The sequence below is a fragment of the Rattus norvegicus genome, chromosome 15, assembly GCF_021556685.1.
Source record: "Rattus norvegicus strain SHRSP/BbbUtx chromosome 15, alternate assembly SHRSP_T2T, whole genome shotgun sequence".
NCBI classification, from domain to species: Eukaryota; Metazoa; Chordata; class Mammalia; order Rodentia; family Muridae; genus Rattus; species Rattus norvegicus.
The window spans coordinates 22,385,191-22,403,591 of record NC_141548.1 but is presented as its reverse complement, the minus strand read 5'-3'; the positions used below and the strand labels follow the sequence as shown (position 1 = coordinate 22,403,591).

Here is an 18,401-nt window from a genome sequence, read left to right as displayed (position 1 = left end):
TGTGTGTCTCTGTGTGTGTGTGTGTGTGTCTGTGTGTGTGTGTCTGTGTGTGTGTGAGTGTGTGTGTCTCTCTGTGTGTATGTGTGTGTCTGTGTGTGTGTATGTCTCTGTGTGTGTGTGAGTGTGTGTGTGTGTGTGTGTGTGTGTGTATACGCACCTACACATACATAGACATTCATGGACATAAACTTTGAAAATGAAGTCGTAGTTATCTGACACTGAAGACCAGGACTGTGCTGTTTAGTAACAGGTAGAGAAGAGCCTGAAATCGTGTACCTAGTAACTGGAGGAGAACTTTCGAATCTGTGCTTAGGCTGTCACTGTCATTAACTGGCATTTTGATGTTATGGTTGAGAACACTTAGAAATCCCGAGGGAAGGTCCATGCTAAAGATCTAGCTCGGTCCTCGACGTGTAAGAAGTGAATGTTTACAAGTGAAATGGGCTTCCGACACCGAGTGTTCTTTAGGTGACGCCATCTCTTTGGAAAGGGCATCTGTGAGTGTGGCTTTACCTCCCACTCACACATCATCCTAGTTACTAAGAACGTCATCGGTGTGGTAAGGAATACACAACCTCGGTCACGGTAAAGAAATGAAGCCTTGTTGCTAAGTGTGGAGATCGAAAGTGACATGGTGTTGAGGAAGAGTAGCATTCGAGGATGTCCTATAAATTAGCATTGACAGACACAGGTAGATGAAGGAAATACCAAAACGCCAGTGTTTTATGAGCATGGGAGACCACTGAGCTTATTAATTCGGTTGCCTGCATGGTGCTGAGTCAGGACTTATTTAGAGAAGCATCTTACTGGTGGGCACACCACTGAAGAAAAGGACTGCCTCTCCCTTGGCCACCATTGGCTGCTCCTCCCGGATGGGTGGCAATAAAATAAAAATTGACTAAGTATTCCAGTTAGGAAGCAACCTAGTCCAACTTTATGCTATTTGAACATGTGTATAAAATAAAGCCTTTACATATTTTAAGGCAAATGAAGGAAAAAAGAAATACAAATGATAACCAAAATAAAGTCTCATGACTGTATCAAAGTTGGTTTGAAAACAAAAGAAAACAAAGTCATCTCTGACTTTTCTTTCTCTCATAATGTGGCCGTGGACCCCTGGGTTCTATTTTTAAAGCTTTTCAAGTTAAGCTACTCTCGTTCCACTCTTACTCTTCTGGTCACCCTGTCACCGAGGGAAACACAGTGCTGTCCTAGAAAGGCTTGTTCTCTTGCTCTTACCCCACTACAAACCCTTTCACCATGTGATGACAGGCTTCCCATTGCTGTCAGAGTAAATCAGAACCCCGAGAGTCACAGAGACAGCCTTGTCTTTGATTCACGCTCTGTCCTCTACCTTGTTTGTGCTCCTAAGGCATACAGTTTATTCATCTATCCCTGGAGTCCGCCACAGCGGCCATCACCACAAGACCTTTGCACACATTTAAATACTCGTATGTCTCCCTTCAGTTCTTAGTGCCAAGGTCACCTTCTTAGAGAAGAGTTTCTTGTCATCTGCCTCAAAAGCTCTGCTGTATTCTGTCCCTTTACCGCTTATAATGTACACTACTTAGCCTTATGCATTAATTATTTGATTTTTATACTTTTGAAATGTAAATGCAAGATAAAGTTTATTTGGGACTTAACTGTATCCCCAGTGATTAGCATGATGCCATATCTTTGGACTATAATGAATGAGTGCATGGATTTCTTGTCAAAACATCTAGCATTCCTGTAGTTTGCACTTTAAAATTAAAAACCTATATTCACTAAAGTTCTCTTGATTCTAGCCGAGTTAATTCTAATTTTCTGTTCCTTATGTCTTTCCTGTCAGTTCCCCTTTTATATTTTTTTAAACAAATGTTCTGCAGCTTTCATTCTGTTTCCTCAAATTCTGTATAAATAAATTAAACTAAATAAAACTCCACTCTGTCAAAGCAAACAAAACCCTTAATCAAATTCAGAACAAAGTGACTGCCTCTCCAGCCTTTGGTTTGGTTGGTTGTGTTGGTGGCCATTCACATTCATCTCCCTCGCTGAGAATGCATGTGCTTTCTTTACGGCTTTCTCCTGTGTGGTGATGTGTGTACACACTCTTCCTCCCTGATCAGCCTCTAAGTCTTTATGGCTTTTCCCCAGGTCCGAGTCCTCGGCCTGTATTTACATTACTGTCCCCTGATTGTGTGCCCCGTCACCCTCTGTCTTTTCTCATGACTTTTCTCAGACATATTCCACATGAGTCTGGGTCGCACAGGGTCTGGGTCTGGGGGGCGGCTGCTCTAACAGTGCACACTTGTTTTCACAAGCGGTGTAAGGTGCCTGTGCTTGTGACCGCTGCTGCTGCTCTAGCGTTCTTACCGAGAGAGAAGCTGTCTCCTTCTGAGAACTGTCAGTGAATTCCCACACAGTAACCTCTGCCACTGCTAAGAGTACCCTGTGGCCATCCTGACCTGCTGTAGAGGCTACAAACATTTTCTAGCGGGACACTTCTGTTTTCAAAGCAAGGTTCTGTTAATTACAGTTAAAGGGGTTGATGGATTTGGGCTGGACCAGCAGAGCTGCCACTCTATGTGGGCTGCCATACTGTGTGAACAGCCACACTGCTCAGCCACTGACTTGCTGTCAGGGGCCCAGCTTACTCTTACCCAGTTCACCCTTTCTGCTAAGTACTCACTCCGTGCTCCACTCTCAGCCTCTGCTTCTGCTTCTCTTTCATGGTGGTTTATCTCGCCTTAAGCACTTCCTTCCTGTTTTACTTCCTTACCACCTGATCCTTAAGTAAAATTTAGTTAAACATAAACTTGCAAAAAATTAAATGTCATGTGTTGCAGAGAATGCTTTCTTTCTGTGGTTTCCTCAGGTGTGTGAGTGAGCAGTGGCAGCGTAAGTCAGAAAAAATGAGAGAGAATTTAACCGGGAGACAGACAGTAATGTTTCATTCCCCTTGTTTAACCCTGTGATGCGTACCTCGAACCTTAAATGTACTCTTTTAAAGGTTACTTGTGTCAAAGAAGAAGCGTCAAGGTACTGTGGGGAAGAAGAGAGTTTGATGAAAGCGTATTTATTCAGGTAAATTCTCTTTGGAGTTATTACTACTGCAAGGTGATCGTTTTAGACTACTTAAAAATATGTAACATACCCCTGGGTCAGAATGATGGGGCCTTTAGTGGGATCTTGGGAAATCTAGTACAGATTCCAAGGAGTAGACTTGGCACTTTAATTTCCTTCTTTACAAAAGCCGGGGACTTGAGTACTTCCTGAGACCCTTATGTGAATTTCTACTCAGAGTGTCTAGTAAGAAGTGCAGAGCAGACAGCGTTCTGAGTGGCTCGACGAGCTCCATATTTGGGAATCCTTTTCTACTTGAGGATCTGCTGGTGTCTTGGTATCGATTCCTCTACCCTTGAGTCTCCTCAGAGGAGTTTCATACACTCTCAGTCCCTGGAGATGTGCCCTAGGAAGTGCTCAGTTTTTCACCTGTTTGTTTCTTTCCCAAGGCAGTTTAGAAATCTCTGTGACAGGAAGGTGTAATTGGGAGGTCTCTTTTGGGATGCTTCCAGTACTTTTTTGCTAAGTATAGGTTCTAAAATTTTTTAGAATGGACATACTTGAGTGCATATACAGTATATATTTGACTATATCATGTATCAGCGTTCTGGTAGGTGTATGGGTACACAGATAAGAAACAGGCTTTATCATCAAAGAACTCAGCGTATTAGAGTGCTAAGCAACTTGGAGCGTAAGTAGATACTTGTATAACATGTTCTTGAAACTCTTTCCAGAGGCAGCATACTCCTCAGAGAGTTCCCCACGGACATCTTGTTTGACGTGAACGCCATCATTGCCCATGTCCTCTTGTAAGTACAGGGCGCTCATTTGCCTGTTTATTGGTGCCTTCACTTTTGAGAACAATAGCCCTGGGAGGTATTTTAGAGTTCCAACAATATATTTATACACATAAGTTTCATACAGGACACTGGTTCATCATCTCATGTCAAGGATCTAAACTGTCTTCAGTGGCAAGGAACACAGGAACATGCACTCTGAATGAAAGTGGTTTTCCTCACCGGACCCGAACAAGGATCATAAGTCGCTTTTTGGTTTACTACTGCCACAAGTGTTTCCTGGATGCCTTAGTCTGCTTAGGCTGCTACAATGAAATCCACAGATGAGGTGGCATAGAGAACAGAATTTGTTTTTCACTGTTTTGGAGGCTGAAAGTCCAGTGTCGGATTTGCTGTCAGATGGGGATTTGCCCTTCATAGAAGGATGTGTTCGCCTCAAATCCTCTTATAGCAGAAGGAACCTGCATATCTGAGCTTTCTTTTATGAGGCTTTCGTGGAGTATCCACTAGAGAAGACTGCTTGGACATGAGTTTAAGCCAGTAGAAGGTCTGTATTAGCTGGCCAGAGACTGTTCCGGAGAGTCAGGATCCCAGTATAGCATTCCGCCTTTCTCAGGGTGAGCTTTTAAGCACAGAACAAGCAAACAGAAATCCAAGTCACGTTCTGGGTTGACGTACTTCAGTTAACAAGAGCACTGAGCCAGAAGCAGAACTGCAGAAGTCCAAAAGCAAGGTTAGGGCATTTATACAGACTTTCCCAGAGCTATGGACTGATGGATTAGGTCTTTGTTGTCATTTTGGCTGGTGGTATCGGTTAAATGCCGAGTTTACAGCCCGAATGGTACTGTCACCATGGAGTCAGCTGCGCTTAGGTCTGAGGCTTTGTTACAAAGCTGTCAATCTCATCCACGATGGGTCTACTTTCCCAATCTAATCTTCCCTCCAAGTCCCACCTCTGAATACTGTCACTTCGGGGGTGGGTGGCATTGTGTGTGTGTGTCAGGGACACTCACACCCAGGTGGTGGGTGGCCTTGTGTGTGTGTGTGTGTGTGTGTGTGTCAGGGACACTCACACCTGGGTGGTGGGTGGCATTGTGTGTGTGTGTGTGTGTCAGGGACACTCACACCGGGTGGTGGGTGGCATTGTGTGTGTGTGTGTGTGTGTGTGTGTGTGTGTGAGGGAAACTCACACCGGGTGGTGGGTGGCATTGTGTGTATGTGTGTCAGGGACACTCACACCCAGGTGGTGGGTGGCTGTGTGTGTGTGTGTCAGGGACACTCACACCCGGGTGGTAGGTAATTGCAGTTAGGTACTCAGCTTTGCTATTTCCCATGGGATTTCCAAGTACTTTGTTTCCTTCTCACACTCGGCAGATTTTTCCAGAGTTTACAGTTGTGTGCCTGCTTGATTAGTGCAGAAAATCTGATGGGCATCTTTATTGAGGATGACTCTTAGTTCTCTGCATGGAACCTCCAGGCCTTGGGTTCAAGTTTACCTGGGCTCTGTTCCTGCAGTTCATATCTCAGTAGAAATCTTATTATTATTTTTTTTTATTAACTTGAGTATTTCTTATATACATTTCGAGTGTTATTCCCTTTCCCAGTTTCTGGGCAAACATCCCCCTCCCCCCTCCCCTTCCTTATGGGTGTTCCCCTCCCCACCCTCCCCCCCTTGCCGCCCTCCCCCCAACAATCTAGTTCACTGGGGGTTCACTCTTAGCAGGACCCAGGGCTTCCCCTTCCACTGGTGCTCTTACTAGGATATTCATTGCTACCTATGAGGTCAGAGTCCAGGGTCAGTCCATGTATAGTCTTTAGGTAGTGGCTTAGTCCCTGGAAGCTCTGGTTGCTTGGCATTGTTGTACATATGGGGTCTCGAGCCCCTTCAAGCTCTTCCAGTTCTTTCTCTGATTCCTTCAACGGGGGTCCTATTCTCAGTTCAGTGGTTTGCTGCTGGCATTCGCCTCTGTATTTGCTGTATTCTGGCTGTGTCTTTCAGGAGCGATCTACATCCGGCTCCTGTCGGTCTGCACTTCTTTGCTTCATCCATCAGTCTAATTGGGTGGGTGTATATGTATGGGCCACATGTGGGGCAGGCTCTGAATGGGTGTTCCTTCAGTCTCTGTTTTAATCTTTGCCTCTGTATTCCCTGCCAAGGGTATTCTTGTTCCCCTTTTAAAGAAGGAGTGAAGCATTCACATTTTGATCATCCATCTTGAGTTTCATTTGTTCTAGGCATCTAGGGTAATTCAAGCATTTGGGCTAATAGCCACTTATCAATGAGTGCATACCATGTATGTCTTTCTGTGATTGGGTTAGCTCACTCAGGATGATATTTTCCAGTTCCAACCATTTGCCTACGAATTTCATAAAGTCATTGTTTTTGATAGCTGAGTAATATTCCATTGTGTAGATGTACCACATTTTCTGTATCCATTTCTCTGTTGAAGGGCATCTGGGTTCTTTCCAGCTTCTGGCTATTATAAATAAGGCTGCGATGAACATAGTGGAGCACGTGTCTTTTTTATATGTTGAGGCATCTTTTGGGTATATGCCCAAGAGAGGTATAGCTGGATCCTCAGGCAGTTCAATGTCCAATTTTCTGAGGAACCTCCAGACTGATTTCCAGAATGGTTGTACCAGTCTGCAACCCCACCAACAATGGAGAAGTGTTCCTCTTTCTCCGCATCCTCGCCAGCATCTGCTGTCACCTGAGTTTTTGATCTTAGCCATTCTCACTGGTGTGAGGTGAAATCTCAGGGTTGTTTTGATTTGCATTACCCTTATGACTAAAGATGATGAACATTTCTTTAGGTGTTTCTCAGCCATTCGGTATTCCTCAGCTGTGAATTGTTTGTTTAGCTCTGAACCCCATTTTTTAATAGGGTTATTTGTCTCCCTGCAGTCTAACTTCTTGAGTTCTTTGTATATTTTGGATATAAGGCCTCTATCTGTTGTAGGATTGGTAAAGATCTTTTCCCAATCTGTTGGTTGCCGTTTTGTCCTAACCACAATGTCCTTTGCCTTACGGAAGCTTTGCAGTTTTATGAGATCCCATTTGTTGATTCTTGATCTTAGAGCATAAGGCATTGGTGTTTTGCTCAGGAAATTTTTTCCAGTGCCCATGTGTTCCAGATGCTTCCCTAGTTTTTCTTCTATTAGTTTGAGTGTGTCTGGTTTGATGTGTAGGTCCTTGATCCACTTGGACTTAAGCTTTGTAGAGGGTGATAAGCATGGATCGATCTGCATTCTTCTACATGTTGACCTCCAGTTGAACCAGCACCATTTGCTGAAAATGCTATCTTTTTTCCATTTGATGGTTTTGGCTCCTTTGTCAAAAATCAAGTGACCATAGGTGTGTGGGTTCATTTCTGGGTCTTCAATTCTGTTCCATTGGTCTATCTGTCTGTCTCTGTACCAATACCATGCAGTTTTTATCACTATTGCTCTGTAATACTGCTTGAGTTCAGGGATAGTGATTTCCCCTGAAGTCCTTTTATTGTTGAGGATAGTTTTAGCTATCCTGGGTTTTTTGTTATTCCAGATGAATTTGCAAATTGTTCTGTCTAACTCTTTGAAGAATTGGATTGGTATTTTGATGGGGATTGCATTGAATCTGTAGATCGCTTCTGGTAAAATGGCCATTTTTACTATATTAATCCTGCCAATCCATGAGCATGGGAGATCTTTCCATCTTCTGAAGTCTTCTTCAATTTCTTTCTTCAGTGTCTTGAAGTTCTTATTGTACAAATCTTTTACTTGCTTGGTTAAAGTCACACCGAGGTACTTTAAATTATTTGGGTCTATTATGAAGGGTGTCGTTTCCCTAATTTCTTTCTCAGCTTGTTTCTCTTTTGTGTAGAGGAAGTCTGCTGATTTATTTGAGTTAATTTTATACCCAGCCACTTTGCTGAAGTTGTTTATCAGCGTTAGTAGTTCTCTGGTGGAACTTTTGGGATCACTTAAATATACTATCATATCATCTGCAAATAGTGGTATTTTGACTTCTTCTTTTCCGATCTGTATCCCCTTGACCTCCTTTTGTTGTCTGATTGCTCTGGCTAGAACTTCAAGAACTATATTGAATAAGTAGGGAGAGAGTGGGCAGCCTTGTCTAGTCCCTGATTTTAGTGGGATTGCTTCAAGTTTCTCTCCATTTAGTTTAATGTTAGCAACTGGTTTGCTGTATATGGCTTTTACTATGTTTAGGTATGGGCCTTGAATTCCTATTCTTTCCAGGACTTTTATCATGAAGGGGTATTGAATTTTGTCAAATGCTTTCTCAGCATCTAATGAAATGATCATGTGGTTTTGTTCTTTCAGTTTGTTTATATAATGGATCACGTTGATGGTTTTCCGTATATTAAACCATCCCTGCATGCCTGGGATGAAGCCTACTTGATCATGGTGGATGATTGTTTTGATGTGCTCTTGGATTCGGTTTGCCAGAATTTTATTGAGTATTTTTGCGTCGATATTCATAAGGGAAATTGGTCTGAAGTTCTCTTTCTTTGTTGGGTCTTTGTGTGGTTTAGGTATAAGAGTAATTGTGGCTTCATAGAAGGTATTCGGTAGTGATTCATCTGTTTCAATTTTGTGAAATACTTTGGATAATATTGGTATGAGGTCTTCTATGAAGGTCTGATAGAATTCTGCACTAAAGCCGTCTGGATCTGGGCTCTTTTTGGTTGGGAGACCTTTAATGACTGCTTCTATTTCCTTAGGAGTTATGGGGTTGTTTAACTGGTTTATCTGTTCCTGATTTAACTTCGGTACCTGGTATCTGTCTAGGAAATTGTTCATTTCCTGCAGATTTTCAAGTTTTGTTGAATATAGGCTTTTATAGTAAGATCTGATGATTTTTTGAATTTCCTCTGAATCTGTAGTTATGTCTCCCTTTTTATTTCTGATTTTGTTAATTTGGACACACTCTCTATGTCCTCTCGTTAGTCTTGCTAAGGGTTTATCTATCTTGTTGATTTTCTCAAAGAACCAACTTTTGGTTCTGTTGATTCTTTCTATGGTCCTTTTTGTGTCTACTTGGTTGATTTCAGCTCTGAGTTTGATTATTTCCTGCCTTCTACTCCTCCTGGGTGTATTTGCTTCTTTTTGTTCTAGAGCTTTTAGGTGTGCTGTCAAGCTGCTGATATATGCTCTTTCCTGTTTCTTTCTGCAGGCACTCAGCGCTGTGAGTTTTCCTCTTATCACAGCTTTCATTGTGTCCCATAAGTTTGGGTATGTTGTACCTTCATTTTCATTAAATTCTAAAAAGTTTTTACTTTCTTTCTTTATTTCTTCCTTGACCAGGTTATCATTGAGTAGAGCATTGTTCAATTTCCATGTATATGTGGGCATTCTTCCCTTATTGTTATTGAAGACCAGTTTTAGGCCATGGTGGTCCGATAGCACGCATGGGATTATTTCTATCTTTCTGTACCTGTTGAGGCCCGTTTTTTGACCAATTATATGGTCAATTTTGGAGAAAGTACCATGAGGAGCTGAGAAGAAGGTTTATCCTTTTGCTTTAGGATAGAATGTTCTATAAATATCCGTTAAGTCCATTTGGCTCATGACTTCTCTTAGTCTGTCTACGTCTCTGTTTAATTTCTGTTTCCATGATCTGTCCATTGATGAGAGTGGGGTGTTGAAATCTCCTACTATTATTGTGTGAGGTGCAATATGTGTTTTGAGCTTTAGTAAGGTTTCTTTTACGTATGTAGGTGCCCTTGTATTTGGGGCATAGATATTTAGGATTGAGAGTTCATCTTGGTGGATTTTTCCTTTGATGAATATGAAGTGTCCTTCCTTATCTTTTTTGATGACTTTTAGTTGAAAATTGATTTTATTTGATATTAGAATGGCTACTCCAGCTTGCTTCTTCCGACCATTTGCTTGGAAAGTTTTTTTCCAGCCTTTCACTCTGAGGTAGTGTCTGTCTTTGTCTCTGAGGTGTGTTTCCTGTAGGCAGCAGAATGCAGGGTCCTCGTTGCGTATCCAGTTTGTTAATGTATGTCTTTTTATTGGGGAGTTGAGGCCATTGATGTTGAGAGATATTAAGGAATAGTGATTATTGCTTCCTGTTATATTCATATTTGGATGTGAGGTTATGTTTGTGTGCTTTTCTTCTCTTTGTTTTGTTGCCAAGACGATTAGTTTCTTGCTTCTTCTAGGGTATAGCTTGCCTCCTTATGTTGGGCTTTACCATTTATTATCCTTTGTAGTGCTGGATTTGTAGAAAGATATTGTGTAAATTTGGTTTTGTCATGGAATATCTTGGTTTCTCCATGTATGTTAATTGAGAGTTTTGCAGGATACAGTAACCTGGGCTGGCATTTGTGTTCTCTTAGGGTCTGTATGTCATCAGTCCAGGATCTTCTGGCCTTCATAGTTTCTGGCGAAAAGTCTGGTGTGATTCTGATAGGTCTGCCGTTATATGTTACTTGACCTTTTTCCCTTACTGCTTTTAATATTCTTTCTTTATTTTGTGCATTTGGTAATTTTGACTACTATGTGACAGGAGGAGTTTCTTTTCTGGTCCAATCTATTTGGAGTTCTGTAGGCTTCTGGTATGCCTATGGGTATCTCTTTTTATAGGTTAGGGTAGTTTTCTTCTATGATTTTGTTGAAGATATATACTGGTCCTTTGAGCTGGGAGTCTTCACTCTCTTCTATACCTATTATCCTTAGGTTTGATCTTCTCATTGAGTCCTGGATTTCCTGTATGTTTTGGACCAGTAGCTTTTTCCACTTTACATTATCTTTGACAGTTGAGTCGATGATTTCTATGGAATCTTCTGCTCCTGAGTTTCTCTCTTCCATCTCTTGTATTCTGTTGGTGAAGCTCGTATCTACAGCTCCTTGTCTCTTCTTTTGGTTTTCTATATCCAGGGTTGTTTCCATGTGTTCTTTCTTGATTGCTTCTATTTCCATTTTTAATTCCTTCAACTGTTTGATTGTGTTTTCCTGGAATTCTTTCAGGGATTTTTGTGACTCCTCTCTATGGGCTTCTACTTGTTTATTTATGTTTTCCTGGAATTCTTTCAGGCATTTTTTCGTTTCCTCTCTGTAGGCTTCTACTTGTTTATTAATGTTTTCCTGTGTTTCTCTAAGGGAGTTCTTCACGTCTTTCTCGAAGTCCTCCAGCATCATGATCAAATGTGATTTTGAAACTAGATCTTGCTTTTCTGGTGTGTTTGGATATTCCGTGTTTGCTTTGGTGGGAGAATTGGGCTCCGATGATGCCATGTAGTCTTGGTTTCTGTTGCTTGGGTTCCTGCTCTTGCCTCTCGCCATCAGATTATCTCTAGTGTTACTTTGTTCTGCTATTTCTGACCGTGGCTAGACTGTCCTATAAGCCTGTGCGTCAGGAGTGCTGTAGACCTGTTTTCCTGTTTTCTTTCAGCCTGTTATGGGGACAGAGTGTTCTGCTTTCGGGCGTGTAGTTTTTCCTCTCTACAGGTCTTCAGCTGTTCCTGTGGGCCTGTGTCCTGAGTTCACCAGGCAGGTCACTTGCAGCAGAAAAGTTGGTCTTACCTGTGGTCCCGAGGCTCAAGTTTGCTTGCGGGGTGCTGCCCACGAGCTCCCTGCGGCGGCAGCAACCAGGAAGATCTGCGCCGCCGAAATCTTATTTATTTATGTATTTATATTTTATTTTGTTTTACTCGTTTTTTTCCCCCAAAAAGCTAGAAAATACGGCACTTACATGGGAAGAATAGATATTTACTAAGTGGGCTTCTTGAAGAAAGTGTCAGATGACATCAATCTGTAAGAGTAAATGTCTGGTGCTGAGAAAAGCAGTCAGAATAGTCTGGCGTGTAACACGTGAAGCTGGGGTCTGGGACAGGGAAGGGGATGTGATCAGTGTTTGATTTTGTGATCTTCAGAGCTGAGAGCTGCTTTGCATAAACATGGAGCACAAAATGGCAGAAGGATGTTTAGGGACATCCCAGAAATCACTAGGAATTTTTTTCATAATCACAAGCTAAAATTCACTTAGTGATACTTTTTTAAAAAAGTGAAACTTAGCAACCCAAGCAGTCTGCTTTTAACCGAACATTTTTATACCGTCTCTTCCAAAGATATGCTAACTTGATAAGTGCTAAGGAATGACAGTGGAAATACATTGGAAGTCTTTGTTTTCCATAGTCAAAACATGTTTCCCTAAGAGCAATGCTCCATGTGTTCAGTAACAACACTGCAGGTTGTAGCAGAGCCTTGAGTGAGCTATCGGCGGTTCATGTGGCGTGCACGGCTTCGTAGCCTGGTGTGCTGACAGTCTCAGGGCAGAGTGCGGGTTCTGAACTAAGGCTGTAGTGAAATGAGTAGCACTCCCAGAGACACCTGGGCTTACTGTGTGTTTGGTTTTGAATTAATTGTTGTTGTTGGCTCTCAGACACTTTGATTATTGGCAAAGTTTTTATGACCCTCCCATTCCAGTACCCAAGCCCATATCCACAGCTGAAAAGCTAGCTTGCTTTAGACGAGCTGTGCTTAATATATGCAGCTGTATTCAGTGCCGTGTGCCTGGTTTTTTCCAGTTTATTTTTGAGATTAGAATTTAATTACATTTCTCCATTCCCTTTTCTTCTCATATCTATCCCATGATCTCCTTCATATTCACAGTCTCCCCCTTCTTACTAATTTTTACTACATCCATATATATATTTATATATACACATATATTATATGTCCCCAAAGAGAACCTGTTGGTTCCATATAATGTCACTCATGTACATCTGCAATTTTGAGGCCTCCTAATCTTGGATTTTGGTTAAGGCACTTTCTACGGTCCTTGGTAAAGCTGGCGTTTCTTTTGTTTTGTTTTGTACATTTTGAGTTACTCCTAGCACTTGCCCATCACCCTTGCTTCGCTGGCCTGTAGAGGAGCCAGTGAGGGGCCCTTTGGGAGAAGACTGCTTGTGTGTGCACCTGGATATTGATTGTTAGAAAGAATCATGACTATTGTGGCGTTGGTCATTTATTTACTTTATGCCACAACGGGTAAATAACACTTTTTTCTCATTCTCTCACCCCCTTACCAGTGGGTAGAGATTGGAGCCAGGACAGAACTTGCTTAAGTAACTTTTTACCACTGAGTATCCAGCCCTAATTTAATTCTGTTACGACTTCGGTCATACTTACTATCCTGATGAACCAGTGCCTAACATGGCCAGTTTTAGCGCATGTAGAAACTGCTCTGTGGGCATTGTACGATATAGGGAAGAGGAGCAAAGGTGTGTTTTTCCTTTTTAATGTGTAGACTATGAAAATAGCAGGCTTAGCAACAGTTAACCCACTAACAGTCAGCAAACTACAAATCTAGTTTAATGCAGCGTTTCCTTTTCTTGCCGCCCACCTCATCAATCTGATTGCTGTCTGCAGTGGGCCATTTACAGATGGTGGCACTCCTTTCACAGTCACTGCAGGAACTGCAGCCCCAGAAGAGGACAGCTAGGCATTGGGGACATAGCTCATCTTAGGGACATTTAGGGCAAAAGCACTGAAGGAAAAAAAAGAGAGGAAATAAAGTTAAGACGTGGAAATCAGAGAGGCTATTACTTCATTCTTGCTTTGATCATAACAAAAAGACTCGCAGAACACGGTATTGCATAACATTTTCCAATACTATTTAAATATCGAGAGACTACAACAAATATCATGGCTGTGCCTTGCAAGCTGCCATGAGAAGGGACATGCCACTTTCATCTGTCACTCTGTGTTTGTGGCTACAACTTTCCGTCAGTTTACGAACCCACTGCTCAGCTATCAGCTGTGCCACACACTTTATACCTGCACAGCGATCGTATGGAGATACCGCTTAAGACTCTCTGACTGCTTTCCTACTGTGTCTTAGACTTGATTTCTAGGCCACTTCTCTCATGTAAAGGAAACAGAATTGCAGAATTTCTTTAGAATCTCACCACTGCGGTCTTCTGAAGAATGTGTGGTCAAATTTATCTTTTCTCTTTTGACTTTGGGCTTTAAGTTGAACAATGGTCTCCCTTATGCCATTGTCACAAAGAAATCCAGCCCTCCTGAGGTCCTGAGCCGGTTCTCAGCGGTTTAAGAGCTTCAAATAGTGGAAGTCGCACTGAGCTGGTGTTCAGTTTCCTTGTCTTTCCTGCCCACGAATGGTTTTCCTAACAGCACGTGTATATTTTGACAGTGATACAGTTGGTGGATCTGTACTAGCTAAGCAGAGGCGCTCTCTGTGTTGTGCGTCAGGCTCCCACCACCACAGTGTCGTGAGTATGGGCCATTACTCCAAAACTCCGTCCCCCTTCACGGCTGATACTTTTTAAAGAATCTTTATTCTTCTCTCATATCAACTGCAGTTTCCTCTCCATTCCCTCCCTTCAGTCTCTCTCCTCTACCTTCCCTCTCTCCCAGATGTCCCCCACCTCAGCAAGAGCAGGTCTCCCAGGGACATCAACCAAGCACTTAACAAGCTACAATAAGACCAGGAACATATCATCACGTCAAGGCTGGACAAGGTGACGCAGTAGAAGAAACAGGGTCCCACGAGCGTCAGAGCTTGCCCCCACCCCCAGCTCTGCTTCTACTGTTAGGAACCCCACAAGAACACCCAAAACTACTCTACTCTACTCCCCTGTTCTCTTTGTTATCTCTCTCTATATGTGTGTATGTATGTATGTGTATATATGTGTATACATACATACATACATACATACATACATACATACATACTCACTCTCCATCCATCCTAGGTCAGACCTCTACATGCTCCCTGACCTCTGTGAACCTTCATGTTTCCCTGTCAGCTGATTTCTGTGGGCCATGTTCATGTGGTATCTCTGACCCTTCTGGTTCTTCCGATCGTTCTTCCTCCCTCTGTAGGATTCCCTGAACTCTGCTGGTGTTGGCAGCGGGACTCCTCATCTGCTTCCATCAGCTGCCGGGTGAAGTCTCTCTGGTCTCTTCGATAACAACTCTGTTAGGCTCAAGTTCCGCAATACTTTGCAGACAGGACAGGCTGTAGGTAGAAGGTTTTGTGGCTCGTTTGCTGTCCCAGTCCTTCCACTTGAGGCCTTGCCTGGTTATGAAGACGGCTGGTTCAGGCTCCGTATCCCCATTAATAGGAGTGTTGCAAGGGAGTCTACTCTCACAGGTTCCATAGAGTTTCCATTGTACCAGGTTTACACCTGATACTTGAACTGTCCCTGCAATTTTGCCCATTGCACAAGGTCATGTGATAGGACCACACCGCGTGCCGCTTTTCCATATTAGTTTCTTTTACTTAAGCAATGTGTAAATGATCACAGGTTTTCATGATTTGATGGCACTGTCTTCAGACACACCAGAAGAGGGCATCGGATCCCATTACAGATGGTTGTGAGCTACCATGTGGTTGCTGGGATTTGAACTCAGGACTTCTGGAAGAGCAGTCAGTGCTCTTAACCGCTGAACCATCTCTCCAGCCCACAGCCCACTTCTAATTGGGTGGTTGGATGTTTAGATTGAGGCGTTCTATCAGATACATGTTTTGTTACCGGTTTGCTGCTTTTCCACCCTTAATAATTTTTTCCCCTCAGAGCCCAGATATGTTTTAATAGTGAAGTTGATACTAACAAATATTTTTAATGGATTATACATTTTTTATTGTATTTTAAAATGAGTTAGCAAGGATCACCAAGTTTTCATTTCCTTTTGGAGATAGGGTATTATGCAGTCCAGGCTGGCCTCAGACTTACTTTGTAGCCAAGGATAACCTTGAACTACTAATCCTCTTGCCGCTGCCTCTATGTCAGCCTATCCTGGACTTATGGACAGTAGCACCACATATGGACTGTATACGGTGTAGACCATGTGTTTCATGTTTTTGCATATGGATAGCCAATTTTCAGTACCTTTTGTGAAAAATATTATCCTCCATCGAAGTGTGCTCCTTTGTCAGAGGTCAGTGTACTGTGTTTGTGTGGGTGAGTTTCTTTTATTACTGTTCCTATTTTATATTTAAGTAAGTATATTTTAAAAGTATGTTATATATTTATAAATCACATATTATAGAGACATAAGTATATAATCTTAAGTATAAAATATTAAAGACTAAAGTCTTTTGGAATGTGACATGGTCAGTGGTATGGGGAACGTATGATTCAGGTGGCTCCACACAACCAAAATAATAGATTTTTGTTCAGTATTTGAGTTGTCATGGTTACACAAGACTCATGTGTATTGAGCTCTATTTCTGAGCAATGTCTAACGGTTTGTCTGTAAACCAGTACCCCTGCTTTAATTTATTGAGTTTGTAATGTGTCTGAATGGTTTAGGCCTTCGTATGTTCCTTTTTTCAAAACTGCATGCTTACTTTATTTTCATATGCCGTTTAAAATTAGTTTGTACAGTTTCTCCCCTTCCCCAGTCCTATCTAAATTCTGCTAGTGTTAAACTTGTTATCCGAGAGACCGTTGACATCTTAAGAATGCATCCTCTCATCCTGGAATAAGACGTCTTTCCATTTGTCAAAGTATTGTCAGTGTACACCAGTAGTGGTGTTCTCGTTTTAAAATGACCTTTCTTCCTTTAAAGAGCACTTTCAGTTTCATAGCAAAAAGATGCGGAAAGCGCAGAGCTCTCTCATTCATCCCCTGCTCCCAAACATGCATACATTCTGTACCAGTGAGGCATCGTCTGTTACAGCGAGTCAGTATGTAATAATGTATTTCTTTTCTTCAGTGGCTTTGGGGGTCTGACCCAGGGCCCCGTGTAGGGTAGGCAAATGCTGAGACACATCCCAGCCCTCCTGACAAACCATCGTCACTGAAAGTCCACAGTTACAGAGGGATTCATTCTCCATGTTGTGTGTTCTGTGGGTCTGAACAAATGTATAAAGAATTGAATCAGTCATTAGAGTATCACACAGAGCTTTTTCGTTGAACTATAACATCTGCCCCACCCAGGACACCACTGATCTTTTGTGTCTTCACAGTTTTGCTCTTTGACCCTAAAGGAAATTTTATTTTAAAAACAGTTGAAAAATGAATTAGGTTATACTCACTAATAAAGTAGGATTGTTTATTAATGCTAACAGTAAGCTACTGCTAGATCGAGCAGCAAATTCTGATTCTATGCATGAGTATTTACATAAAGCTATTAACACACACAAATGGTCTATGATCCCATTATCCATAGTTGAACAGTTTTCTTCCACTGGTTTATATCCTATTTTTTTGTTTAGAGATGCCTTTATTTATTGTTTGGTATATTATTGACAAGATATATATGTATATATTATGTATAAAATATGTACAGTCACATTTTAGCACTTTATTAGTGTTTAATATATTCATAAGAGGTATGTGTAAATATGAAATATATATAAAATCTTATTGTTCTTCTTCTTTTTTTTTTTTTTTGGTTCTTTTTTTCGGAGCTGGGGACCGAACCCAGGGCCTTGCGCTTCCTAGGCAAGCGCTCTACCACTGAGCTAAATCCCCAACCCCTCTTATTGTTCTTCTAACCTAGTATTTTGCTAGACAGAATATAAACAACCAAAAATTTATTGACCTTTTTCCATTTACAAAAATATTTTAATAGATTTTTTAATATAATTTATTCTGATCACAGTTTCTCCCCCCTCATCTCCTTCCACATCCTCCCCAACTCTCCACCCATCCAACTCCACACCTTCTCCCTCTCTCTTTGTAGAAAACAGATGGACAAATAAAAAACAAATAAGAACAGATAGAAACAAAAAAAAGACAAAGAAAAAGCATGAAAAGCACATACATATGCGTGTACACACACACACACACACAGAGACAGAGAGAGAGAGACAGAGAGAGAGAGAAAACCCGTAGCAACAGAAACCATATTATACAAGTAAAAGACCAGAGTGGTGGTTTGAATAAGAAGGCCCCCATAGGTTTATATATTTGAATGCTCAGTCACAAAGAAATGGCACTATTAGAAAGGATTAGAAGGATTATGAGGTGTACAATTGTTGGAGGCAGTGTTTCACTGAGGGTGGACTTCGAGGTTTCAAAAGCCACACTAGGCCAGTCTCTCTCTACCTATGGATCAGGATGTAGCTCTCAGCTAGACTCCGGCCTGCATGCTGCCTGCCATGCTCCCCACTGTGATAGTAATGGGCCAGGCCTCTGGGACTAAGCAAGCCCCAATCACAAATGCCTGACTCTGTAAGAGTTGCTTTGGTCATGGTGTCTCTTTAAAGCAATAGAACAGTGACTAAAACAACTAGTAAGGTTTTAAAAAAAAAGCTTTATGGTACAAAAATATCTCCCCAAATACCTTTGAGCTCATTTTGAGTTGGCCATCCAGTGCTAGGCACGGGGCCTGCCCTTAAGTGTGGTTTATATACCCATTTAGAGACTGTATTAGAAAAAAACCTAATATTTCTTTTGCAAGCAGTTCTCAGTTGGAGATAGCTTCTTAGTTAGGAATGGTAGCTTGTGACCCTTCCCCCTCTCAGTAGTGAGACCCCATTTGACTTGAACCTGTGCAGACCCTGCACATCCTACCACTATCTCTGTAAGTTCTTAAGTGTGTCAGCCCTGTTCTGTTGAGAGCACCTTGTTT

General features: G+C 41.8%; 1 protein-coding gene across 13 annotated transcripts in view; it reads left to right on the top strand.

Moving 5' to 3' along the window:
* Positions 1–18,401, top strand: part of Txndc16 (thioredoxin domain containing 16) — a 73,768-nt gene that overhangs the window by 8,943 nt on the left and 46,424 nt on the right. For all 13 annotated transcript variants that reach the window (XR_015638070.1, XR_015638069.1, XM_087586027.1 and 10 more), the window contains 2 exon segments: positions 2,993–3,066; positions 3,780–3,854. Coding sequence is in view for 6 of the 13 variants with exons in the window: in XM_087586021.1 (XP_087442147.1) it covers positions 2,993–3,066; positions 3,780–3,854 (149 nt within the window). In the remaining 7 variants the exon portion in view is untranslated.